The 27,468-nt window shown below is 38.3% G+C and overlaps 1 protein-coding gene across 29 annotated transcripts in view; it reads left to right on the top strand.

Moving 5' to 3' along the window:
* Positions 1 to 27,468, top strand: part of LOC121853526 (cytoplasmic dynein 1 intermediate chain-like) — a 64,599-nt gene that overhangs the window by 11,113 nt on the left and 26,018 nt on the right. For 6 of the 29 annotated variants that reach the window (XM_042347700.1, XM_042347694.1, XM_042347701.1 and 3 more), the window contains exons 1-7: positions 2,010 to 2,089; positions 11,827 to 12,141; positions 12,740 to 12,833; positions 17,974 to 18,082; positions 20,262 to 20,374; positions 25,124 to 25,156; positions 27,386 to 27,406. In XM_042347700.1, coding sequence (XP_042203634.1) covers positions 11,980 to 12,141; positions 12,740 to 12,833; positions 17,974 to 18,082; positions 20,262 to 20,374; positions 25,124 to 25,156; positions 27,386 to 27,406 — 532 coding nt within the window. In that variant the 5' untranslated portion in view covers positions 2,010 to 2,089; positions 11,827 to 11,979. Of the gene's footprint in view, positions 1 to 2,009; positions 2,090 to 11,826; positions 12,142 to 12,739; positions 12,834 to 17,973; positions 18,083 to 20,261; positions 20,375 to 25,123; positions 25,157 to 27,385; positions 27,407 to 27,468 lie in introns of those variants that run through there. The other 23 variants (XM_042347716.1, XM_042347715.1, XM_042347712.1 and 20 more) reach the window with 9 other exon arrangements.

Below are 27,468 nucleotides of genomic sequence, written 5' to 3'. Positions count from 1 at the left end.
GTCCGTTCAAACTGATGCTGTACATTTAATCACTAATGCTGCACGTTCAAACTGATGCTGTACATTTAATCTAATGCTGTCCGTTCAAACTGATGCTGTACATTTAATCACTAATGCTGTACGTTCAAACTAAAGCTGTACATTTAATCTCTAATGCTGTACGTTCAAACTGAAGCTGTACATTTAATCTCTAATGCTGTACGTTCAAACTGAAGCTGTACATTTAATCTCTAATGCTGTACGTTCAAACTGAAGCTGTACATTTAATCTCTAATGCTGTACGTTCAAACGGATGCTGTACATTTAATCACTGATGCTGTCTGTTCAAACGGATGCTGTACATTTAATCACTAATGCTGTACGTTCAAACGGATGCTGTACATTTAATCACTGATGCTGTACGTTCAAACGGATGCTGTACATTTAATCACTAATGCTGTACGTTCAAACTGAAGCTGTACATTTAATCTCTAATGCTGTACGTTCAAACGGATGCTGTACATTTAATCACTAATGCTGTACATTTAATCACTAATGCTGTACATTTAATCACTAATGCTGTACATTTAATCACTAATGCTGTACGTTCAAACGGATGCTGTACATTTAATCACTAATGCTGTATGTTCAAACGGATGCTGTACATTTAATCACTAATGCTGTACGTTCAAACGGATGCTGTACATTTAATCACTAATGCTGCACGTTCAAACTGATGCTGTACATTTAATCGCTAATGCTGTGAAGCTAGATTTAGTAAGTGTTGAGAGCTGTGTATGTGTAAGGGTGTGGTGAGACAGTACAGTAGAAGGAAAGGGTTGTGGTTGGGTTGGTTAGTGCAGGATGAGGTTATCCATGGTAGCACAGCGGTCACAGTTGGACGGGCTTGGTGATTGTCTACAACCAGCACTTCCTCCTTCACCCTGGGCTTGCCACAACCTCAATACTCCCATCGTGTTCTCCTGGTGTTCGCTGTTCAACGTCTTCATCCGTTACTAGTTATAATAATTCTGTACCATGGAATGTTAGAGACGTTTGTGGCATTCGAGATAAAAAATGATGGGAAAGTGGTTGGTGTGAGGATAATCTTTTATCTGAAATTGACACATAATTAATTAAATTCAGACTTCCACTCGTATTTCGTTTTGTATAGTTGCAGCTTTGTTATAAAGTCATCATCTAAAAGCGTCATTTGAGATTGGTATCCCCGCATCCCCTGAGCAACGCTCTTGTGCATTACGCGGAAGACCCGACACCAGCACCCTTATCCACTACCTCCTAAGATGTCCCCACACACAACGCTTCCGTGACGCCTGCTGGACCACGACCCCCTGACGATGATCCTCCCCATACTGGCCAGATATTTTGTAAATAACATTGATTGTGTGTTAAAGGAATATCCTTCCTTCCTTAGGCTTTAGTAAGCCCCTTTATAATATTTATACTGTATATACTTGTCACACTTGCCAGATGCTTCTGGTGTCATTGTATAGGGGTACCTTGTGACAGCACTAGGATCCCGCTTCCTCTATCAAGGAATAAACAATTGAAATTGAAAATTGAAGCGTCATTTGGTCATTGTGGTACAGTTATAGTTCGACCATTCTTTTGGTGGCGTTCAGGTTTTATTTATAATTTTATCTCAGTTTTTGTGTCCCAGTGTCTGTAATATATTGCGTGATTTGTGGAACGTTTTAGTATCCGTATAAATTATGTTTCTCATTAATTAGTTTAATGGTGGTAAGATATATAGTATCAGTAAGTTATCTTACATCTGACACTTGCGTGGCTCAGCCGCTGTCATGCAACGAGTTACCAACTAGAGGATTTCTATAGATTTATGTAGCACTCTTATGTTGATACTTGCCCAGTGTAAATTATTTTAAGATTGACAAGTAATATTGTTGTGTGTATATTAATTTTCTCTGTGTGTGTTATATATTTTATGGAGTATAGTATAATGGATTATTAAATGGTGAAGGCAAGCTTGTGGCTTGCCGTGTCTCCCTGCTGTCAGTTGGCTGCAAAGTGCTGCAAGTGTGAGCAGTACTATGCTGTGCTGCTGTTGGCCACCACACACCTCTGGCATGTTTGTGTGCTGCCTTAACCTTGTTGAGACAAAGGAATACATCTTTAGTGTGTGTTGATTCAAGTACTGTATAGACTTTACACGTATATCTCGTCTTATTGAACAAAAATGTGTCGTGTTGAAATGGATACTGTTTTGAAGTGACCTCTATCCTTCCTTCCAGAATGCGAATGATCAAATCGCCACCAGTTGAGAATGAGTCACGTTTTCACTCTCATCACCTGATCCTTAGCTACATATTGTAGTATTCACCAGGAAAATGATTGAATATACTGTATACGTAAAACATTTTGTGTGGGCGGAGGAGGTGGTGGGTTGTGATGGCGCAGTGTGTGGTGGGCAGACCAGGTCAGAGCTGTTATTGATTGCCCTATTACAGTGCCCTCTGTCCCTGGTGTGCCATGACTAGGCCTTTGCGCTGTGGGGGGGACATTTCCGCGCAGATTATCCCTTGGGTGTGCGTGTTATTTGCACATTATATATATATATATATATATATATATATATATATATATATATATATATATATATATATATATATATATATATATGTGTGTGTGCGCGTGTGTGCGCAAATAAATCACTGTAGGTGCGCGTGATCCAGGTATTTGCTGATAACCACAAGGAAAAAGAAAACACGAAGTTCCCAAACACTTTCGTGTAATTCACATCTTCAGGGGTGAGTACAAGTCCACAGAGGTCAAGTATAGGTAATGACCTTACTAATCTTTACAAAAGCACCGCAGCGGTCGGTAGTCAGGTCAGATGGAAAACTGACCCAACCTTCTCACCTGGTTACAAATCTTCTTAATTACAAAATTGTCCAATTTATACATACCGTTACTCAAATTCATGTTAACGGATTCGGTATGTTTAATGAGACTAAATTCTATGATGTTCCTACTGTCAATTGAATTACAAGGTAATATTGAGGAGGCATTATCCCAGTCAATACAATGCTTGTTATCCCTCAAATGAACGAACAGAGCATTGGATTCCTGGCCTGTCCTAACACTGTATTTATGTTGTTTAAGTCTAGTTGAAAGATCTTTACCTTTTTGGCCTAAGTAAAACCTATTACATTCCATGCAAGGGACTTTATAAATGCAGCCATTTGTATTATTAGGGGAGTTCTAGATTAACATCTGTTTAACAGAGCATGAGTTTTTAGATGCCTCATTGACGTTCCAGGTTTTTAGTTGTAAAGGAATTTGTGAGAAATTTTTGTGAAATGGTAATACTAGGAGATTCTTATGGTCATGGGTGGGCTTGGGATCAGTTCTATAAAAAGATTTCTTAGTAATGTTCAGGCATTTGTCTATGAAAGATCTAGGGTATTTAAGGTTTGAGCCAATATTACAGATATATTTATGTTCCTCATCAATTAATTCCGGGCTGCAATTTCTCAAAGCACGTAAAAACATTGTTGAAAATACTGACTGTTTGACTCTATTGTGGTGGGCAGAATAATAATGAATGTATGAACACACATTAGTAGGTTTAATTTAAATACTGAACTTAAAGGTGTTACCTATTCTGTGGATCAGACAGTCTAGGAAAGGCAATTTACAGTCATGCTCTAATTCCACAGTGAATTTGATCGAGGGGGCTAAGTTGTTAAGTTGTGGCAGGAACACTTTTAGGTTCTCATTACATGGCCAGAGACATAATACATCATCTACATATCTAAACCAGACTGCTGAAGGTGGTAAGATATTACTTAATAGTTTCTTTTCAAAGAATTCCATATATAGGTTGCTTAATACAGGTGAGAGTGGATTACCCATTGCCATGCCAAATTTTTGAGCATAATATTCTCCATTGAATTCAAATTAACAATCCAAAATACATAGTTTGATGAGTTCGATGAGGTCATCTTTCGAGACAGGCAATGAAATATTATCCAGGGAATCTATGAGGAACTCCAGTAAGTCATCAACTGGGACCTTTGTAAAGAGTGATGTTACATCAAAACTGACCAGTTTAAAATCATAATTAATGTGTAAGTTATTGAGTTTATCGACCAGATCCATATTATTTGTAACGGTATGTACTAATTGGACAATTTTGTAATTAAGAAGATTTGTAACCAGGTGAGAAGGTTGGGTCAGTTTTCCCTCTGACCTGACTACAGACCACTGCCATGCTTTTGTAATGATTAGTAAGGTCATTACCTATACTTGACCTCTGTGGACTTGATCTCACCCTCCTCTGTATATATATATATATAACTTGTTCTGAACTTCTACTTAGTTTGTACTCACCCCTGAAGATGTGAATTACACGAAAGCGCTTGGGATCTTCGTGTTTTCTTCTTTCCTTGTGGTTATCAGCATATATATATATATATATATATATATATATATATATATATATATATATATATATATATATATATATATATATATATATATATATAATAACGATATATAATAATGTATGTACTGGGTGGGACTAGGGAACACTTACCGGCTAGGCCACAAGGACACTAAAAGCAGTTCTAGACTCTGTTATATTTCACACAAAGCCTGTTCATCGAGCTGATGGCGCCGTGAACCTGGGAGCCCGTTGATTATATGTTCAAAGTCCGCGTGTTATATGGACTAAACATGAAGTATATATATGTACCTCGCGTTTCATACCAGCTGGATTCGGTAAAATGCTACTGACACCACATAAGAGGCACGGGCAGTTTCCCAATGAGGTTCACGGCGCCATCAGCTCGATGAACAGGCTTTGTGTGAAATATAACAGTCTAGAACTGCTTTTAGTGTCCTTGTGGCCTAGCCGGTAAGCGTTCCCTAGTCCCACCCAGTAGGTCGAGGGTTCGATTCCTTGCTGGTGAGGTCGTTGATTATATATATATATATATATATATATATATATATATATATATATATATATATATATATATATATATATATATATATATATATATATATATATATATACACCTAGACCCCGACTTACGACGGGGTTAGGGACTCAAATCTACAATGAAATACAGTACAGTAAAAGTAATGAATAATGATGAATGGATACAGTACAGTGAAAGTAATAAATAATAAGGAATGGATACAGTGTGACTGAGCACTTAACCTTTAATGTAGTCAGCTGAATGCATGGGGCCCCCATAATTTTCTAATTATACATGGAGACTACATTAACTGGAAACGTTTCGGTATAGAAAATGCGTGTGTCATTTAAAAAAAAAAAAAAAAAATTTATCTATATCTGAGGCGGTCGTAAGTCCCGACGGTCGTAAGTCCACGTAGTCGTAAGTCGGGGTCTAGGTGTATATATATATATATATATATATTTCATTAGCCCAATAAAGCATGCGGACTTCTACATACAATCAACACCTCAACCCACCAGGATTCGAACCCACGGCCCACGAGCCCATGACTGTGACCGGGGAACGCTAGCCGCTGGACCACCAGGATACTAAAAGCAGTCCTAGACTGTTATATTTCACACAAAGCCTGTTCAACGAGCTTATGGCGCCATGAACCTCTAATGGGGACTACCCGTATCACGTAGGTGGTCAGAGTAACATTTTACCAAATCCGGCTTCGAAACACAAGGATCCATATATATTTCATTAGCCCAATAAAGCACGCGGACTTCTACATACAATCAACACCTCAACCCGCCAGGATTCGAACCCACAGCCCACGAGCCCATGACTGTGACCGGGGAACGCTAACCGCTGGACCACCAGGATACTAAAAGCAGTCCTAGACTCTGTTATATTTCACACAAAGCCTGTTGAACGAGCTTATGGCGCCGTGAACCTCTAATGGGGACTACCCGTATCACGTAGGTGGTCAGAGTAACGTTTTACCAAATCCGGCTTCGAAACACGAGGATCCATATATATTTCATTAACCCAATAAAGCACGCGGACTTCTACATACAATCAACACCTCAACCCGCCAGGCTTTTAGTATCCTGCTGATCCAGCGGTTAGCGTTCCCCGGTCACAGTCATGGGCTCGTGGGCCGAGAACAAATTCTGGCTTGAATGTCATGTACACTAATACTGACACGTTCTTTGATAAGAGAGAGGAGTTTGAAACACTACTGAAGGTACACCAACTGGATATTGTAGGAGTTGTGGAACTGTTGTACAAGAACAGGCTAATCGACCCAGAGGAATGCGAGTTCAGTATTGCTGGATATGACTCATTTACGAACCTTTCTCAAGAAACTTGCAAGAGGGATGTGGTTATCTATGATAGGCAAGACCTTAGAGCCAGCCAGGCGAGGGTACAGGGAGAGGATGTTTTTGAAGAGTTCAAGTGGTGTAAAATTAAACTAAAGGGAAGGGTCTTACTTATTGTTGGGTTTATCTACAGATCCCCAAACTGTGGCCTCCTAAATCAAAGGAACTTAAGAGCCTTAATAGACAATGCAGCGATACTCACCCTAGCCACCTCCTTATCATGGGGGACTTTAACTATGGCGACATTGACTGGAGAAACGAGTTCACCCCAAATGACTTGAATAACCCTGCTACTCTTTTTGTAGAAACTCTGAGAGATAATTTTCTGTTCCTACATGTTAGAGACCTGACACATTACAGAGGGGAGCAAACACCCAAGCCACTAGACCTCATCATAACAAACGAGGAGGGTATGGTGGCCAAACTGGAACACCTTGCCCCAGTTGGCACCAGTCACCATATAGTGTTGTCATTCAGAATTAATTGTTACCTAGTTCAAGATAAGGCCAGGCCAAGGTGCAAATATTACAAGGGAAATTACAATGGGATGAGGGAAGAGATGAGGGGTATCCACTGGCCTGACTCATTAAGGCACAAGAACGCAGACACTACGCTGAATATCATAACTAGTAAAATGACCCATTTGATCGATAAATATATACCCAAGACCAAACCCAGTGCCTGTAGGAATACGAGGGGATCCTTACACATGAACCATGCGGCTGTCGACAAGGTTAAGAAGAAAACCCAGAAATTCAAGACGTGGGTTGGGTCAAATGATGAGCAGGACAGGAGGATGTATGCTAGAGCCAGAAACCAAGCAAAGATAGAGTGTAGGAGGGCTGAAAAGGAGTTCCAGAGGCTGGTTGCAAGCTAGGTCAAGTCAAACCCAAAGGCCTTTTACGGCTATGCAAAATCGAAATTAAAAACGCTAGTAGGAGTATCAGACCTGAGGCTTGAAGATGGTAGTTACGCAGATTCTGACCAGGATAAAGCTGAGGCATTGAACAGCTTTTTTTCCTCAGTGTTCACAAGAGAGGATGCGATTAACTTTCCTGCATTTGAGGACAGACGGTTCGACAGCATTGACCTACATTGTGTTCACAGAAGAGGGTATTAGAAATAAACTGTCAAAGAGTCCCGGCCCTGACATGGTGCATCCTAGAGTGCTAAGAGAGTTGTGCAACGAGCTTGCCGAGCTTCTGAAGATCCTGTTTTGTAAATGCCTGGATGAACAAAAGGTCCCTAGTGAATGGAAAGTGGATTATGTGAGTCCTCTCTTCAAGAAGGGCTATCGTCACTCCACGAACAACTATAGACCGGTGAGCCTGACCAGCATATGTAAATTACTTGAGAGTATTATCTGAGATGCCGCGATGGAACATCTACGAAACAACCTTGTAAAGAATTGCCAACTGTTTTATGCTGGGGCGCTCCTGCTTAACACAATTGCTCAAGATATTGGATATTTGGACCCATATTCTCGAACGGGATGGTAATATCGACAATATTTACCTAGATTTTGCCAAGGCTTTCGACAGTGTACCCCACAAAAGGCTGAAAATCAAACTGGAAGGGTATGGAATTCTGGAAAATGACTTAGCGTGAATAGAAGACTTTCTACATGACCGCAAAGCAGTGTGTGGTGATTAATGGCACGAAATTATCATCTGTACCTGTCACAAGCGGGGTACCACAGGGCAGTGTATTGGGCCTGCTGTTGTTTGTTTGTTTCATAAATGACATGCCTGACGTTGTACACTCCTCCATACAAATGTTTGCCGATGACGCCAAGTTATTTCGGGAAATCAAGAACCAAGCTGACTGTGAAGACCTGCAGAACGACCTCTGTGGGCTCCAAGGATGGTTGAAGAAATGGCTGCTGAGATTCAATGTCACGAAGTGTAAGAGGATGCACCTGGGGCTTACTAACTGTAAGGAGGCGTATCATATGTCCCAACAAGATGAAGAAACTGCACTATTTGAGACTGAATGTGAGAAGGACCTAGGTGTGTATGTTGACAATGAGTTGAAGTTCTCGGGCCATTGCGAGAAGAAGGTAAACCAGGCAAATAAATTATTGAGTCTTATAAGAAGGTCGTTCAGATATCTAGACTGTCCGTCCCTCATAACGATCTCCAAGAGTGAAGTGCTTTCCCATCTGGAGTACTGTCACCCCGTCTGTTCCCCGAGATATGCTAGGGACTGTCAGTTGGTTGAAAATGTTCAAAGGAGAGCCACCAGACTGGTGCCTACACTGCGGCACCTAAGCTACCCTGAGAGATGGAGAGCCTGAACTTGCCTAGCTTATACTACAGACGGGCAAGGGGTGACCTAATTGAGGTGTATAAGCATCTTAGGGGGCACTACTCAGTCGAGTGTCCTTACTTGGAGCTGGTGGGCGCTCGCCCTACAAGGGGTCACAGCTCAAGATTGAAGAAGCCGCAAGTCCAGAAAACTGTGACGGCAAGCTTTTTCAGAGTGAGAGTTGTGAACTTTTGGAACAATCTACCAGAAAGTGTTGTGATGGCACCGAGTGTGAGCTCTTTCAAGACAAGACTTGACCAACACTGGAGCAGGTTCAGGTACATGTTGGAGCCAGTGCATGCCCAATACTTGCCAACAGTGCGTAACAGAGACATGACCGATCGCCCAAGCAACTAACGAGCCGATCAGTGGTGAAGAGGATAAAAGTAAAAGAAACCAGGGCTGTGGAGTCGAAGACAAAACCTTCGACTCCGACTCCTCAAATTTTTATGCTTCCGACTCCGACTCCTTGGCCTATTTGTAACAACTATTTCTACCATCCTAATTGTAATTTGTATGTTGTAACCTGCGTAGGTAAAAAGTAAAACACCGTGGCTATACTGCTACAGCTTTATTAATGATCTTGACGATATTTAAGAACTACAAAAAGATGATAGGCTTGACTTTCAAAGTTTCAATCAAAAGAAAAATAAATTTATTAAGAATTCAAGATATTAACTAGAAAACACCATTTACATGTATATCTAAAAGTTCGATCTCAGCATATGAATTTTGTTTAAGCTCATAATCTGATGTGGATCTAAATGATGATCCTACAATTCCTTTTAAAGTAAAGTTATATATTTATGTACATTAAAGAAATGAATACCTTATTAAGGAAAATGGATAAACCTTACATGATTAAGTTATTAAATTAAATTTGCCTTAATCTCACCAAAAACAGGTTGTAGCTAATTGTTTTGTAGCTGAGAGCCTCTGTGCAGTTTTCAACGAAACAAAATTTGATATAATTCAAAATTTCAAATGGTAAAGAAGAGACTATCGTCCAAAATTATAGTGCTATACTGTGCCTGCTACAATAAATTCATAATAATGCTTATAAAATGGAAATAAATTCTTTTAATAATTTAAGAAAATTAGTGGGATCAGTGGAATCACTGCAATGAATATGCCTGAGTTCATATATTTGTTCTTAGGAACAGAATAGCTTCAGTCAGATCTTCCTTCATGGAAGCCCTTAAATCTGATCTGATTATTTTCAGTGCAGAAAACAGTCTTTCTACACTGACCTGAGTGGGTGGGATTGCTGTCACAGCTCTAGCTACATCTTTTACAATCTCTGGGTAAGCAGGTATGGCTTCTTCCACTGTCACTTTTGAAGACCGGTCAAATTTCTCCACTTCCATCAGTGCACCAAAGAAATCTTGCTGAAATCTCGTATTTTTAATGTCTACCGCTGCTGCGGTCGGAGTCGGAGTCTGGACAATTTTACCGACTCCGACTCCACAAGCCGAAATTTCCTCCGACTCCTCGACTCCGACTCCGACTCCACAGCCCTGAAAGAAACGAGACGTGACCGATAGCCCAAGCGGCTAACGAGCCGATCAGTGGTGAAGAGGATAAAAGTAAAAGTAATATCCTGTATATAGCTGCTCCTGTATTTGGCTGCTGTAGCATAGTTTGAGAGGATTTGCAAAGTCTATTAGAATACAGTATATGGTCTTCTTTATGAGTTTAGCAGAATATTGTTTTCACCGTTTTGGGTGGTTGATGGTAGCTACTGTATTGGTAGTACTGTACTGTATGTGAATAACTTTTGTTGTTTCAGTAATGTCCAACTGGAAGAGTTCAGTACAGTTTTAAGGTGTGGTGTGGGATGGTGTTTTATCAGTGTACAGTTTGTTGGTATTGCTTCAGTCTTCTCACACTGTTGCCATATGGTGTTTGTGAGAACTTGATGGGGGAAGAGAGTAGACACGTCAAGGAAATAGCTAAATGCTACAGCCATGTCTATTCATTATATATACAATACATGTACAGTCATCCCTTGGTTATAGCGCACTTGGTTATCGCGATTTTCATTATCACACCTCCATCAAAATCTGCACGCCTGCCGTTATAGTGCATTTTTCAGGCCGAGAATTTGGTTGTCACGCATTTGCCTCCAGGTGTAATGTTAACCCCTTGCTTAATGTAGATCTATTGAGGATAAAATCTTTTACTTACAAATTGACAATAATACATTTTCTGTAATCAGACATATCTAGTTGCCTCAACAATTGCAACCCCAGTCGCAATTGAGGTTGCAATTTCAAATTCTGTGTCATTACTAAGGAATAACGAAGTCTCTGATGCACTCTAAGATTGAGAGAAAACGGAGGACTCAGGCATCCTGAAGCGAGAGAAAACGGACTCCTATGACTGGGGACTCAAATAAAGAAAGCATAGCTACATGTTTTGTGGACTACAGTATTGAGCGTACCCTTTTCATCACTTTGTAATAAACCTAGCCATGCCTATGTGTGTTTATGATATTTACCATAACATTATATATATATTTAGTGGGTCTAAATGGTCGTAAAATGGGAAACTTGGGGTTGGGTCTTGGGTGCCTGGAACCAATTAGAATAAATCCCATAGGTTCTGTACTCTCGTTAACGCGTTTTTCGTTATCACGCACTCAGCGCAGTCCCAATTAGGCGTGATAACCAAGGGATGACTGTATAGGGATTTGAGAAATGTCCTATTGGGAATGATTGGCATAAAAACAAAGTAATTCTCCTCATCTCCTCGTAAGAATATTTTGGTAATGTTTCTGGCTGGCTATTACATTTTTTCTTGTATGCTTTTATCTTATGTATTTAATAGGTACATATACAGGTACTTACGACGGGGTTAGGGACCGACATCCAGGTCGTAAGTCGGAAATGCTTAAATAACACATAGAAAATCGAAAATTTGGATCTCTTTTTCTTCTCAGCACCACAAAACACCCACTTTTAAGCTTACCAGCCATTTTAAAGTGAATTACCGATGAAAATTTTATCTGTGTACTGACTTGGGGACTCAAAAATACATAATTTGACCACATTTTGGTGCAACTGAGGCAGGTCGTAAGTGCGGGTGGACGTAAGTCGAGTCGGTCGTAAGTCGGAGAGTACCTGTATATTGTGCATGTAATGTCAAAAAAAAAATATTGTATGCATAACAATTGTGGTTAATGATGTTTGAATAAATTTTAGTTGAGAAGGTAAATGAAAGATAAATTGAAGAAGGAAGTGCAGTACTATTTAATGATCCGTTTTGATGAACCAGTCTCCAGAGTGCTGCTACATGTTCGAGTGCACCAGATAAATAAAACAAAATAAACTCAAGGAATCAAGTGTAGCTAAAAAATGATGTCTCAAGGTGTTGGCATAAATGTGATGGATCGTCTACGTGTAAATTCACCTGACCGAAGAAATGCTTGGAAGGAGGAGAAGGAACGCAAATTGGCCAAGCTCAAACAGCTACGAGCAGAGAGAGAGAAGAGGAGACAAGAGCAGCTAGCTAAAGAGGTGCTGTGCACATTTTGTACAATATAAGAAATAGATTTGTTTTATATTACCTGATGTGAAATATGAAAAAGACAGTACAGTAAGTTGTATGGTATTATGAGGTACTTCAAGGGTTCATAGGTGGAACATCTGTGAACAGCCTTGCCGTTCCCCTATCGGCCTATTTACTCACCATTGAAGGTGACATCCTTGATAACTTGTATCATGGCTGGGTGATCATCATATTTGATTCCGAGTGACAGCAAAGTATGGTAGTAGTAGTGTAAGGACGACTTTTATAGACCTTTGAACCCCCTAGAGTAGCTAACCTTAAAATCTCAGGACATTGTTTAAACTACAGGTAGCTTGTAAATTTGGCCGTGAGCTGTAGTAGGAAAGCAATCAACAATATTGTCTTACTTAAAAAATATTTTTTTTACATTGTTATTATTTTTAGTTTTAAACAGCAGTTGACAAGATCTCTTTGAGTGAAATATACCCATACTCAAACATTTCTAAAAGTAAACTAATAGATAATGCAGTTCTCTTTGATGATATTCCTCAGTGGTGTTTACTTCTTGTTAGTATTTTATTCATTTCTTTTTCTTTTTACTTGCAGGCCCAGGAAGCAGCAGCACGAGCCAGCAATGCACCACGTAATGACCAGGACTTGGACAAGATGCTCTCCGACCTTGGAGTGGCGCCCTTGTCAGGTAACAAGTTTTATAGCTATGTCTCCTGTGTGTTTTGAGGTGTATTTAGATAGAAGCAGAATTTTTCATGCTAGTATGATGTACAGTACGGTACTCACTCAAATATACTGTACTAGCTAAATCTAAGCTCAGCGTTTCAATGCAAAAAATTTCTCTTAACTGGATAAATACTAACACATGTACAGTTGCCAGCAAAAGCTCTCCCACAGCTGTGGGAGAGCTTTTGCTGGCAACTGTGGCATGTAACTATAACACAAGAGTAAGAGCCATAATAACATGAGAATTACGCAGAGATTATATTAACCAGATATGTTATTATGACCCCATTTATTGTGCAGAGTTAGTGTATCCAGAACCTTGTAAGGCTGAACAATATGAAAATAAAATTGCAATGTCTCTTTTGATATGGTTAGTAATACAGTACAAAATATTGATAGTTATTTTAACTATTTTGTCTTTACGTGATAAAGTACAGTGGTCCCTCGGTTAACGAACACATTTTGTTCCAGAAGGTCATTCGTTAACCGAAATTTTTTTTAACCGAAACCATTGTTTCAATTGGATTTTGGGTACAGTAAAAGTCCAAAAACTCGTTAACCGAAACCATTGTTTCAATGGGTTTTGGGGTAATTGGTTCCAGCTCACCGAAAATTGCCTAAATTCAACAAAAAAAGGTAGAAAAGTAAACTTACTTTGAGGTGTGTATGTAGAAGGCTCCTGGATGATGATGATGATGATGGGAATTAGAATGGGGGTGGAGGAGAAGAGAAGGCATTGGGGTGGAAGAGAAGTTACCCCAAGGTGCCATTTCACCCATAAAATTTTAGTTCTCTTGGTGTAATTCAAGATTATGTTCTTTAAATCATCACTGCACTGCATTATATATTGTCAATATGTAAAATAAATTTCAAAATGACCAATAATTTGCTTGCAAACACAGAAAAATAGCATTTAGTTGAAGAGAGTCTCAAGCAAGATGTTACCTCCACTGAAAAGACACAAAGACTGACGCCTGTATGGTGTGTTGGCAGGCTGGATGGCATGTTCATTAATTGTTAAAATTACTAAAAAATTTAATATTAAACTTTTAAAATTATTGAATAGTATAAACTTCTTGATATTTACTAAAATGGTAAGGAATTTAAGCCCTAGAACCGATCACTGTACTGGCGGACTAATACTACAGCTGGTGGACCGCCAAATGCAAGCGAAAACATGTTCAGGTCAGCTCGTAAGGAACTCGTCAATCGAGGGATTGCTCGTTAACCGAAGTTAAGAATCTTGTGGAAGGTAACTCGTTAACCGAAATCTCGTTAACCGAGGCGCTCGTTAACCGAGGGGCCACTGTAACGTTATTCAATGTTAATAAATGGAACAATCAAAGTAGCCAACCACTAATGGCAAAGAAAAAAGAGATGGATTTGGAACGCCAACATATACGTGCGCATTTAAGGATAATGCGTCATTTTTCTTAAGAATATGTACAAAAGATTCACTATTGTTTATTACTGAATATGTATTTGATTGAATTAATGTTTATATTTGCGAAATGAACAATACATTTCATTAAAACGTTGAATATTAAAACACACAAGAGGATAAGAGACGACATTGTTTACACCCAATGTACTCAAGGAAACACAGCCATTTACCTTAAGAATACTGTATGTACAAAAGATTCACTATTGTTTATTACTCAATATGTATTTGATTGAATTAATGTTTATATATGTGAAATGAACAATGCAATTCATTAATAATACGTAGAATATTAAAACACACACGCGGGGACAAGACAGCATTGTTTTTGTGAGTGATGATGGTTCTACATAAGAAACTGAAGAAAATAAGACCCTGTTTGTAGCTGTAGTGAAATTAATTTAAAAAAATTGAATACCTGTAATGTATGTATGTTTTAAGTACTGTCATGCTATTTAATGTTAATAAATGGAACACTAGGAGTAGCTAACCTCTAATGGTAAAGAAATAGGCAAGACGATTGAGACCGCCAACGTACATGTGAAAACATATCGGCATTTCCCTACATATGAATATGAAAGCAACACTTATTTACTGTTCATATATGTTCTAAATATTTACGAATGTAAAACTAAAATTCTATTCACCAATGGTGGTAAAGTCTAAAACATAAGGACAGCCAATGAATATTGTGCGAGTTTTTACTCAGATGACGAAGTCATCAGGTTCAACTCTGGCTGAAGCTGTAGCTTTCCGTAAAGCTGTTGCTGAAACTGTTACTGAACCTGGAGTTGGTATTGAAGCTGCTTATGATGCAGAATTTGATGGTGTAGCTGAAGTTGATAGTCTAGGCCAGGGGTGGGCAATTATTTTTGATGGAGGGCCACTTCATGAATGGTGGCACACTTCGCGGGCCACAGGTTAACAGCGACGAGCCAGTGTTGCTGCTATGTCCACCCAACTTCCAAAATTGTCCTTTCTGTAATTAATAAGAATTTTTTTTTTCTGATTGCCAAATGCAGTGGCGGGCCACAGAAATAATTTGGCGGGCCAAATGTGGCCCGCGGGCTGCACTTTGCCCACCCCTGGTCTAGGCCTTCGAATAATGAAGCTGTCGAACGAACCTTGTACAGCTGCTTTCTTTTCTCATACATCTTTATGTAGAGGTCATTTGCGTGTATATTTAAATTTTAATGCTTTGTTCTGTTAATGGATCCACTTCAGAAAATATTTTCATTGCTTGCTCCATATAATATCCACAGACCTCTCGCCTTTTTCATATCGTTTTAGCACATCTAGTTTCTCGGCTAAGCTTAGACACTTTCTATTAGCTTTTGAAGCAACACTACCATCACTTGCTCTCTTGTTCATGTTGAATAGGAATGCAAAAATGCTGTAAGAAACCTGAAAGTTTTTCTCCAGTTCCCTTTCCAGATGCTTGAAAACAAAAGGCCCGCCAAGCTCTGACTGTTGTTTACCACTCATTAGCAAGGCAGCTCCTTTGCGCAAGGTGCTGTTAATTTTTTTTACAGTAATTTTAAAAAAAATTAAATTATATACAGTAATATATATCGGGATTTAGTTATTATTTATATGAAAATTTAATTAAAATTTATTTTTATTATATTTTGGTCATAAATATGAATGAATTAAGGACGTAAATTGAATTGGGTCCTAAATTAACTGTGGTTTTAAATATGTAAAGTTGTTGGTCGAACCGTTGTTATCGGAGGCTTTACTGTACAGTATAGTCTGCATTTACGCGGTCAATTGAACCCGTGGAGGCCCGCGTAAAACAAGAAACACGTAAATGAAATAACAGAACATATGGGATTAATTGAAATAGAGACTGGGCTGACCCCCCAAACTCCACTTTTTCCGACACAATACGTACGTTGTAGTCAAAATAACATCTTAATTTTATGATGGTATGCACACACAATTAATAATTAAGAGAAATATCAATAATATTAGGTTTTTTAACACTTACGTTAGTAGAAAAGCTGGGTCGGCACACGTGGCTGGCGGCTGGTTCCGAGGCAGAGGGCCGATTAGTTGCCCTCTGGTGAATCACTTTCACTACTCTCAGAGGTTTGCAGGGCCTCCCAGACAAACCCCTCAAAGTTCATATCCTCACTGTCACTGACTTTGGCTGGCTGTGGTTGTGGTGGGTTGCGGGCGAGGAAGTCCTCAATACAGTACTACGTTGACAACTAGCATTGATGTTGTCGAGATAGATCTGGATATACAGCTCCATAACTTTCGTCAGATGGTTATTAGACACTTCATACCGATGCTTGTCTGGGTCGTTGTCAAGGATGAGCTTAATTTTCTCCCCCAACTCGGATGATTTCCTTCATTATCATGGCTTGGTTCAGGTAATTCAAGGTTTTTCTCGGGTGGTGGGGCTCCCGCTGAAGCCATTGTGAGGGGAATAGCAGGCACAAGAGAGAACTGTATACACAGACTGAGAACAATGAGACAGGCCTGGCTAGGTCAGCGACTTCTACCCTCTGGTGGCAGGGCTCGTCATGTTACATTAGACCAATCACAGCTAGCGGCGGAGGGAATGCGTAGGTGGTAAGGATGAGTGGCCCAATCACAGTCCGATACGTCATATGACGTCAGCGATAACGTAAGAGCGGCCTAATGCGCACCACTCATCGCGCTGCTACCCGCGTATGGTCAAGAATGGAACGCGTGGGTAAAATATGGCACGGCGGTCTGGACCTCTCCAGCCGCTTGCAGCGTAAATGACCAAATTTACCGCGTAATTAAAGCATTTTCATTCTGGCAAGGCACCGCGTAAATGACCAAACGCGTAAACAAAAACCGCTTAAATCCAGACTATACTGTATTGGTAATACATATACAGTATATATATATATATATATATATATATATATATATATATATATATATATATATATATATATATATATATATATATATATATATATATATATATATATATATATATATATATATATATATATATATATATATATATATATATATATATATATATATATATATATATTTTTTTTTTTTTTTTTTTTTTGGGTGCTTGGTCAAAATATTGGTAATAACTAGTACATGTATTGTTTGTTTTTATGAAAACCTAACCTAACTTTGACTTTCTAGTGTGGTCTTAATACATTATTCCATATATTGAAAATTATATCTCAATAATGCATATTAATGAAACTGCAAACACTACCCATCAAAAACAATGCAATTTTTACTATAAACAATCTTTTTAAATAATATTACTTCAGTATCTGCAAAATCAGCTTTAAGAGCTCTACACACTGCCACTTGAATGAACTCAATTTCTTCTTTGGTTCAAAAGTTACGTCACTTTGAATTTTTTGAAACTTTGAGAGCGTTTATCTCGATAGTGATTTTTGGCGCTTGGCACCCCGTTGCTCTCGGCGTCTCGTATTACGGTATAGTGTGTCAAGGTAATCTTTCTCTCTTATTCAGTTCATAATGATGGTTCACTGTTTGGTTAGATTAGATTAATATTTTGTTTTTATATTTGCAATTTTTCATTTTATATTTCTTTCTATCATCTGAACTGAAATTTATAGTTAGTGATGTATATTAGTGCAGCTGCCTTCTTGAATAATTTTGATTTATGCAAGTGTGTGAATTTCAGAGGTGTTGTCAAGTATGTCAAGCATGTCCTCAGAGCCTGGAGCAGACCAAACAGGTTCTCCGGACAAGAGTCTGGAGGCTAATGCTACAGCTTCACCGCGCACACCAAGGCATGTACAGTATTCTTTACTCGTCCACACAGAAGATACATATTAATGTGTTCCTGTAGGTACTATATTGTAGTCAATTCCACGCCATAAATGTTAACATATTTTACCTTGATTACAAATATTTCTCTGTGATATCAATTCAATTTTTTTTTTAATGTTTGGCCTTTACTTTGGAACAAAAGCCAGTTTAATGCTAGTGATTGGTAGATAATGTGAGAACCTGTGATTGCTGTATATTATTATTGGAACAAAAATATTGCTGTCTGTTATGGAACTAACACCAATTGATTGGTGGTTAGTTGTATACTTTACAGCAGGCATGGGCAACCTTTCCTCATTCATGGGCCTCATTATGATTCAGGTATTTTTCTAACCTAACCTAAAAGTAATGTTAATATTATATTAGCGCGGACAGTGAAACAGTTATCATCACGTCCACCTTATGATATGTTCAGTTTACAATAACAGTCTTTTTCCCATTTATGAAACAAATCCACCATACGAAATTTTTTATTAAAATATTCATGTCGCTTGACATTTAACAGACGATGATTGAAGCAGTCTGTGAATACGCTGATTTTTCCTACAGTTACAGCATTTTTCTTATGAGACTCACCCACCAGAATAATGTCAATGTTAATCTTAGTGCATGAGGAATTACAATGAAACAACCTATATATAATAAAAATAAGGGAAGACCCTCGAAATCGAGGATGGCCGGCCCAAGGGTCACCTTGGTGTGAATTTTTGTAAGGTGCAGAAGCTGTCGCCAACTCAACAACAACACCCAAAGTTAACGAGCTACATGACCCAGTGTCAAGGAATAGTCCGAGAAGACCGGACAACTCACCAACTGCACTGGCTGACCTTTACCCCGGAATACGATCCGCAAATCGATTAATATCCAGGTTCCCAATTACTGCTGGATAGGCAGAGACAAATGGCATAAAGAAAAATGCCCATAGTTTCACCCTGCCCGAGGATCGAACTTGGGTCCGCTCGCTTGTGAAGCGAGAATGCTGATCATTACACCACAGGTCGCCACAACCTATAGGCACACACATTAAGACATGGTTCGAGCCGCATGCTCATGGGCCGCAGGTTGCCCATGCCTTCTGTACAATGTAGTATAGGTTGGTGGACTATCCCAGACTAACAAATTATATTTTGTTGGTTAATGAAGTGTAGCTAATGCAGTTTCTACATTTATATGGAAACAGTACAATAATCTATCTTCATAAGAGAGTTCTCAGTAAAGGTTATTCGTAATGGGGGACGTGTTTTTGTTTGATACAATTAATGGACTCGACCGGTAAGATTCAGTAATGGGAACTTTGTCCTCTAGATTGGTGGTTCTGACTACAGTACTGGGAGTGTAAAAAGAAAACATAAGGTACTTAATATCAGAGAAAAAGGGGAAATTCCCTAAACACTTGATACGGAAACTCTGACCAATCATAGTGGATGTTTGGCACTCAAATATACCTTATACTGGAGGACTATACTGTGAGGTGTGCATTTTAGGGTCGGGAAAGAAAGGAAATCCTCTCAATAAGGGACAGGGTTTGTACAAAATAGTCTGTTATTGGGAGGGTTTGCTGGAGTCACATTTATGTGATACAGCAGTAATAGATGGCTCAGGAAAGAATATTTTGTGATGGGCTGTAGTGTTGTACTAGTACCACAAAAGGAAGGGTTGGCTGGGGAGGCTACAAGGGTCCACACCACCTGGTGATGTCCATGACCTACATTAAGATAATGTAAAAATTGTGGACTGTAAAGTATATGAATTGTACAGTATGACTTGTTATTAGTTATATATTTTGACAAGTGGACATGAAAAACCTTTTACAGATCAATCATATATCTCGTCAAGCTTAACAATTTATCGGCAGTACAAAGAGTCCATCAAGTGTGAGGAAGACACTCTTGGTGATCACCAGCATCACCAGCATCACCAGTGCTGCTCCATCAAGTGCGTGGAAGACACTCTTGGTGATCACCAGCGCTACCCGACTAAGGATCAATACCTACAATAAGTTTCTGATTCACACATCAAATTTTTTGCCAAAATCCTTTTTGGAACTGGGGGGGTCCCAGCTATACCACTGGTAGTCAGGTTACAACAATACAGTAGGTTGTGGAATAAACAATAAACTAACCAAAATTTTCCTTACAGCAAGAAACCGCCCCAGCTGTCAGTAGTGAGCGTACAGGCGACCAACATTCCACCCCGTGAAACCGTGACATACACCAAGGGAGTTCAGACATCTGCTTCTGGTGACGGCCACGGTTAGTTTGGGAGAGTCACTCACGTTATCATTTGCTAGAGTACAAACAGCTAAATGGGCCATAATTTAGTGTACAGTAGTTTAAAAAATAGACTTATACGTTAGTCTACTGGACTGAGATGTAATATTGGGGGTTTTAGTTGGAGGGTCAGGCAAACAATGTAACATTAGATCAGAGTCCTCTTCAACTGTGTAGCATCATGGCATTATTATCTACTATTTTTCACTCATTTACTTCAGTTAACATTAATATAGATTATTGTATCATTTACATTCAAACATCAAGAGCATATCACTATCATGTAATTGACAAAATTTTAAGTTAATTAGATTGAGATATTAGATAATAGTTGTACAGTATGCCATTAGAGATGAACTAGTCATTAGCAAGTAACTTAAGCTGGTGTTAGTGGAATAGGCATTAGCCTTTTTTATTTTGTTAGTTTTGCAGGTTTATCCATTATTACTACATATAATTTTATTGCTGTATTAACTTTAACTTCAAACTGTCACTCATCGCCAAAGATAAGTGTGTGTGTGTCTTGAATTTATTTACTGTCAGGAAGGTAAAACTTGAATAATTTGGGGGACAATAGTTCCACAATATTGATAAAGATGATTAATATATTTGCATGACTCTTGGGGAGTCAGAAGGAAGAGTGTTGGGCTGCATGTCCCATATATAACTTGCCAAGGAATCAGAAATAAGAATGACAGTTTTGGGGGACTTGGGGATCTTTTGCAATATGGATGGATGGCTTCAGCTGAGGGATGGGTGTGGCTTCTAATAACTTTCTCAACAGGCATGACGATGCAACTTCAAAAAAAAAGTTAAAAGAAAAATGTATATGAAGCAGCATGGGGGTTTTATGTTTACTGTACTGTATGTACTTATAGTATATATATATATATTAATACATGTTGTAGGGCTGAGACAGTGGTTTAGTTCATACCTAGATGACTGTACTGAGGGAAAGAAGCAATGGTTCAATATCACTGGCAGTTTTTTCCTCACAGTTTCACTTTGTGCAACTCGTACAGTTTGTATCGCAGGCTTTTTATTTACTTTGTTGCAGCCGTTTTGAAAGTATTATTTTTAAAATGGTACTTGACTGTTGAGGGTGCATAGAATATATCCAGATGCTTTATGCTAAAGCTGCTACAGTATTGACACTTGTATAAAGACCATAAAGTGAAACCTATATATAACAGACTATATATAGAAAGGAAAATCCATTATATTGGGGGTCTGTTAGATGTGAAACTTCCATCCCATGAATTATAGAGAGATGAAAGTCTGTTACATTGAGGGCCCATTGGACGTTCAACCCCCATCAATCGGATTATATGGAGATAGACAACCCTTATATTAAGGTTTCACTGCTGTATGTAGACCCTGTGTCAGGTGCCATTAATTGCACATGTACACTAAAATCTCTCGGTTGTTTTTCTCATAATCTTCTCAAAGGTGCTGCTTCAGTAGCCTGCCAAAATATTATATTTTCCCATATACTCCTTGAAAACAGATTAATTGATCCAAAATTTTATTCATTATAGGATCAGAAATTTTAAATAAATATTCATAAATATGGACTTGTATTGATTTTAAATTTCACATCCAGAGTTCAGCTTTAAATCATAGAGTAAAGAGGATGATCCTTAATGTGTGGAAAAATGTTGTCATTATAGTTACTGTTACTTGTGATACTTTAGTCTAGAAAATGGGTCCCTGTTCTGTCTAGTTTGCTTTTATTTATCTGGAGTAAATTCTTGACCCTTTTCCCATCGAGTGAACCTATAATGTATTTTTTTTCTCTAATATATTCATGTTTTATAATATTTAGCATTACAGTTACTCAATACACAGTACCAGGGAACGGTGATAGTACCTTATTACGGCACTTTATCTGTCCTATGCTTGCTTTTTGCATGAACTTTGTAATTTCATGCATGCCTGAAAGAGCTGTGTATTATAGAATTAATTTGTTTTGGAATAAGTGTGATTGTCTTGTAAAAAAATTTGTCTAAGGATTAGTTTCAGTTATATTTTTCTTGGATGTAACAATACGATAGATACGACAGCCTTCAGTGAAGTGTCATAGTTAAGAATAAATTGCATTCTTTTTTTAGTTTTTCTCAAGAATTCCAAGTTTGGTTTTCCTTTAATGACTGTGACATTGGTAAAAAAAAAAGAATTAGGAGAATCACTTGCTGTTAATATAGTATGGAGGATTTTACATTTTATTCTTTGAGGAGGTTTTGATTTATAAATTATCATAGCAAAGTTTTGTCTCGTTAAAAAGTAACTCTGGGTCGTAAGAAGGGGGATAGTTTGGTCTAGTTTCTGCTCACCATTTATAGCTAAGGTTTTATGAAGTTGTCGTTACAGTTCATTTTTTAATCCACATTGATGAGTAGATTTGTATTAGTTTCTTGTCATTCTCAAAATACTGTAATGCCCAAAGTATTCCTGCCAAAATTAGGTGTACAATTGTCTCTCTGAGCAGTGATTAATTACCACAGGTTTGGTTTGCTTTAGCCATTAACTAAAGCTTCACTTTCTGGTGATTAACAAAATGCATGTGTAAAAATGGGCATTATTATTATTATTATTATTATTATTATTATTATTATTAACCTTCATTTGCCAGTTACTTATTTTGTTTATTATACTAATCTGTGAAATGCATGTCTGCCCACTTGCCTCACATTATTTCACCCTATTGTATTGGTGTGTATAGTACCTACCTCTCCACCTACCTCATGGACAGTGGCCTCAAGTGTTGAAGCATAATGTCATGGTTGCGTAAGTAATATTGTAATAGGAAAGTATTTACCATGTGTATTGTATTAACACTACAGTATATATTTTTTATAATTAAAATTAGTGCCAGCGAAGACATTCTAAAGGTTGAGTCACTTTCACCTGATGCTATGCTTGATCCTTGTGGGCTGGTAAACACCCATTAGAGAGAGGTGTTCAGTGATTCCTGTACTGTGCTGTGCCTGGAACACTTAAAGAATGGTGTTGGTGCTTGTTCCACTACACCTAAGAATGTTGTTGGTGCTTGTTCCACAACACTTAAGAATGGTGTTGGTGCTTGTTCCACAACACTTAAGAATGGTGTTGGTGCTTGTTCCACTACACCTAAGAATGGTGTTGGTGCTTGTTCCACAACACTTAGGAATGGTGTTGGTGCTTGTTCTACAACACTTAAGAATGTTATTGGTGCTTGTTCCACTACACCTAAGAATGGTGTTGGTGCTTGTTCCACAACACTTAAGAATGTTATTGGTGCTTGTTCCATAACACTTAAGAATGGTGTTGGTGCTTGTTCCACTACACCTAAGAATGGTGTTGGTGCTTGTTCCACAACACTTAAGAATGTTATTGGTGCTTGTTCCATAACACTTAAGAATGGTGTTGGTGCTTGTTCCATAACACTTAAGAATGGTGTTGGTGCTTGTTCCACAACACTTAAGAATGTTATTGGTGCTTGTTCCACAACACTTAAGAATGTTATTGGTGCTTGTTCCATAACACTTAAGAATGGTGTTGGTGCTTGTTCCATAACACTTAAGAATGTTATTGGTGCTTGTTCCACAACACCTAAGAATGTTATTGGTGCTTGTTCCACAACACTTAAGAATGTTATTGGTGCTTGCTCCATAACTTTTGCAGCCGTTTTCTCAGTCGCTCAGGAGTTAAGTGAACACTTTTGGGAGTTGGTTCCCACACATGAATGGGCTTATTAAACACCTTTCTGACTGGTGTGAGAGGCCTCTGAAACACTAGCTCCCGGACGACGGAGAAAACGACTGTTTGTCTCCTTCCCCACTCCCACCCCTACCCCACCTAACTTGGAACCTCATGGCTGTCTCTTGTTGATGATAAGTGATTTGTGTAAACTGTAAAGTAATACATTAAGGTAGTTAGAGAGAGCATGGTATAGTTGTTTCCTGACCTGATGATGGTGTAAATGTTATTACATATGTATGTGTATTATACTAATATTGTTTTATGTTTTAAGTGTTTCAATTGTAGTATCCAGAAATGGTTATTATTATTATTATTATCATTTTTAATATTTTGGGATTGTCTTGGATATCATCAATTACTTTTTTTTGTCTTGTTTATTAGGTAAAGAAAAAAGTATTAATTATATTTCCTTCCCCAAAGAAGATAAGCAAAGCCCTCATCTCCCTCTTCCAAGTGCGACCGTGCATGAGTACCCCAGCCACCCTCTACTTGGGTCTGGGTTGACAGTGTCACCGCTCCACATCATGCCACCCTTGCCCTGCAACATCAAGGGACTACCACTTTCCCTCCTGCCCTACCTAATCTCAAGATGATAGACAAATCCCTAATATTCTTCAATGGGAATCACTTCCCCCCCCTCCCTTACAATTACATTTGTTAATAAGTATAGCCTTGGCATTAGGTAGTTTAAGATCTTAGGGATTCAGGACAGTATCCACCTATTTTTCTTTCATTTCCCATTAAAATAAGATACTAATGAAAAGTCCACCCTGAGAATGGCCTGAGAGTGCAGTGGGAGCCTCACATCACATTTAAGAGATATTATTCTGTGCCTCTTTCTCTATGGGACCAAATTTGATCTGGTTTTTAAACTTTCTTACAATATTTTTTCCCCCATTTCATCTACTACTTCTCTGAGGTCCCAGTGATACATATGTCTCAAAAGACCCCATCCACTAACTTCTTGTTCCTCCCCTCCCCCCACAAAAGGTTACTATGAGGACTGGTGGAGGCCCCGCAAAGGTTGGTTGAATCCCCTTAGCCGCCTGATTCACTGGCCATGCCTTTGTCTAATGTCTTCCTTAGTTCTGCACAACTTGCCACTCCGTCGACACACACACACCCACACCCACCCACACCTTCTCTTACCTCATCTGAGAAACCCAAAGCTTACACTTTAATACTTTTTTGGTTTTGTCTATTATTATTTCTTTTAGGGATGAGTTTTATTTTTGTTAGAAATGGATATGTTGTGTTTCTTGACCATTTTGGGGAAAATTTTTAACCCGAGGATTTAAGTTGGTTACAGTACATGGCTTAATCATGTGTTATTTACTTATTTGGTTCTGTTAAGATATACATAGTTGTGTAGTAGAAGTATCCCACTGATGCAGGAAGTGAATGAGTGAGAATATAAAATTGTAATACTTTTAGGTCAATATTTATTCTGCATTCAGGTTTCAAGGAATTGTAATTGAAAATGTTTGTAATTTAAACTGACAGGAAATTGACATTGATAGCCTTTACACTGATATGTACATGATATACTGTAAGTAAGGCCATATCACTTGGCTTTCAAGACATCCTCAGTATTGTAGAGTTTTGGGGGGAATTTAGCCTTTTTTTATGTTATTCACTTATGTAATATGTGTTGTAAGTGAATGTTAGTTGGGGATCCAGTGTTATATTTGTCTTAACAGTGAAGATATCTGCAGTTGCTTTACCTTGTTTAAAACTGAACTACCCATCACTGAAAAACCTCAAGTAGCTACTCCCCATGTCATCTCCTATTGCTACTTGAACAAAGATGCGTAAAAAGTCTGTTTCAGCACATAAGTTCAGGTTGGGAGTTATATATACATTGTGGTACTGGTCGAGACATAACCTTTGCATCAGATGGGGAGCAATTAAAATGTTTAATTTGGAAAGGGAGACATCTGGTACATTGCTCTTTTAGTAAATAAAGGAACTCATTTCTGTCTGGTTGTGAGACATACCAAGAAACATAAACGAGGGGGTGAGAACACTTGAGTTGTTTTGATTTTGTGGTATTTGTGTCTAATCACTTGTGTGTGTGTTTTTCTGCTTACTTATCAAAATTTAAGTGTGTGGGTGGTATTGATAAATGAGGGCTTGAGGGTCTTTGGATGTATAAGTGAATGATATCAGTTATGTGTAATGGAAAGGACTTAGGTATATTTATCCATGGAGTTCATTTGTGTGCACATACATACATACATACATGTGAAAGTGAGTTGTTACTTGCAATTCTGGACACTTGACTATTGTACCAGAGTGGGGTATTGGTTTATGAGTGTTAGAAAGTGTGGGGAAAAAAAGATGTGAATGATTTCAATATCAGCATTTTTGAATCATGTGCTTCTGGGCTATAATGCTCCTTAATGGTTAAGAAACACCACTTACTTTTACCTCTTCCTCCTCCTTTCAGTCTTGTCACTTTTCACTAAACAGATTGAACACATTTTAATATCATTATATAAGCCAAAACATCAGAATATTCATTAATATAAATCTCTCTTGTAATGATGCAAATGTCATTCATTGATGGTCAACTCCTCATTGTATTCTGATGTTTTAATATTTACAAATTCGTTTTCTAAATACTATTGTAGTGGTGAAAATTTTCAGTGCCTTCTATCACTCACTCACTCATACAGTACTGTACCTGTTTCATTAATTATTTTAAGTTATTCCTCTTTAAGCTTCCCTCATAAAGAATTCACTCAATTATCCTCTCATTTATGTTTCCTGTTTCAGTGTTAAGGAAATGTGACAGCAGTGATATGTGTAGTATGTATCTAAACCTGGATCATTCCTCTTGTAGGTGTAAATATGTTACTAGAAGTGGAAGCTTGGTCTTGTAAACAAATTGTCTATAAAGGACTTGGAGACACACATAAGCAGTGGGCAAGAAATGCATTTCATGGTTGCAGTTGTTTAAAAACTAACAAGAACTAACCATAAATTTCCTCTCTGGTCATAGTACAGTAGATGTGTAACAATTGAGAGAGATCCTTGCATGATATTTATGAGTATTGGATCCTTTTAAGTTAAAATGAATTTACCTGCTCTCACCAGAAAAAAAATGCTTTGTAAATATCTCTTTGTCATAGGAGTGTTTTTAGTGTTAGTAATAGATAAAAAACCTTAAAAGATATTTTAGAATACAAAAGGCCAGGTGATGTATCAGAAAAAATACTCACTTTTACCCCGTCTTCTCCCTCACCCCAGCCCATGCCTTCGACTATTACGGTAAGTGTTAGTTTTCTACGTGGAACTCTGCCCTCCCCCAATTATTAATAACTAAAAAGCAA

Source organism: Homarus americanus, unplaced genomic scaffold, assembly GCF_018991925.1.
Source record: "Homarus americanus isolate GMGI-L3 unplaced genomic scaffold, GMGI_Hamer_2.0 scaffold4896, whole genome shotgun sequence".
Taxonomy (NCBI): Eukaryota; Metazoa; Arthropoda; class Malacostraca; order Decapoda; family Nephropidae; genus Homarus; species Homarus americanus.
Note: the sequence above shows the minus strand (reverse complement) of the source record. Positions and strands in the feature narration are given on the sequence as shown.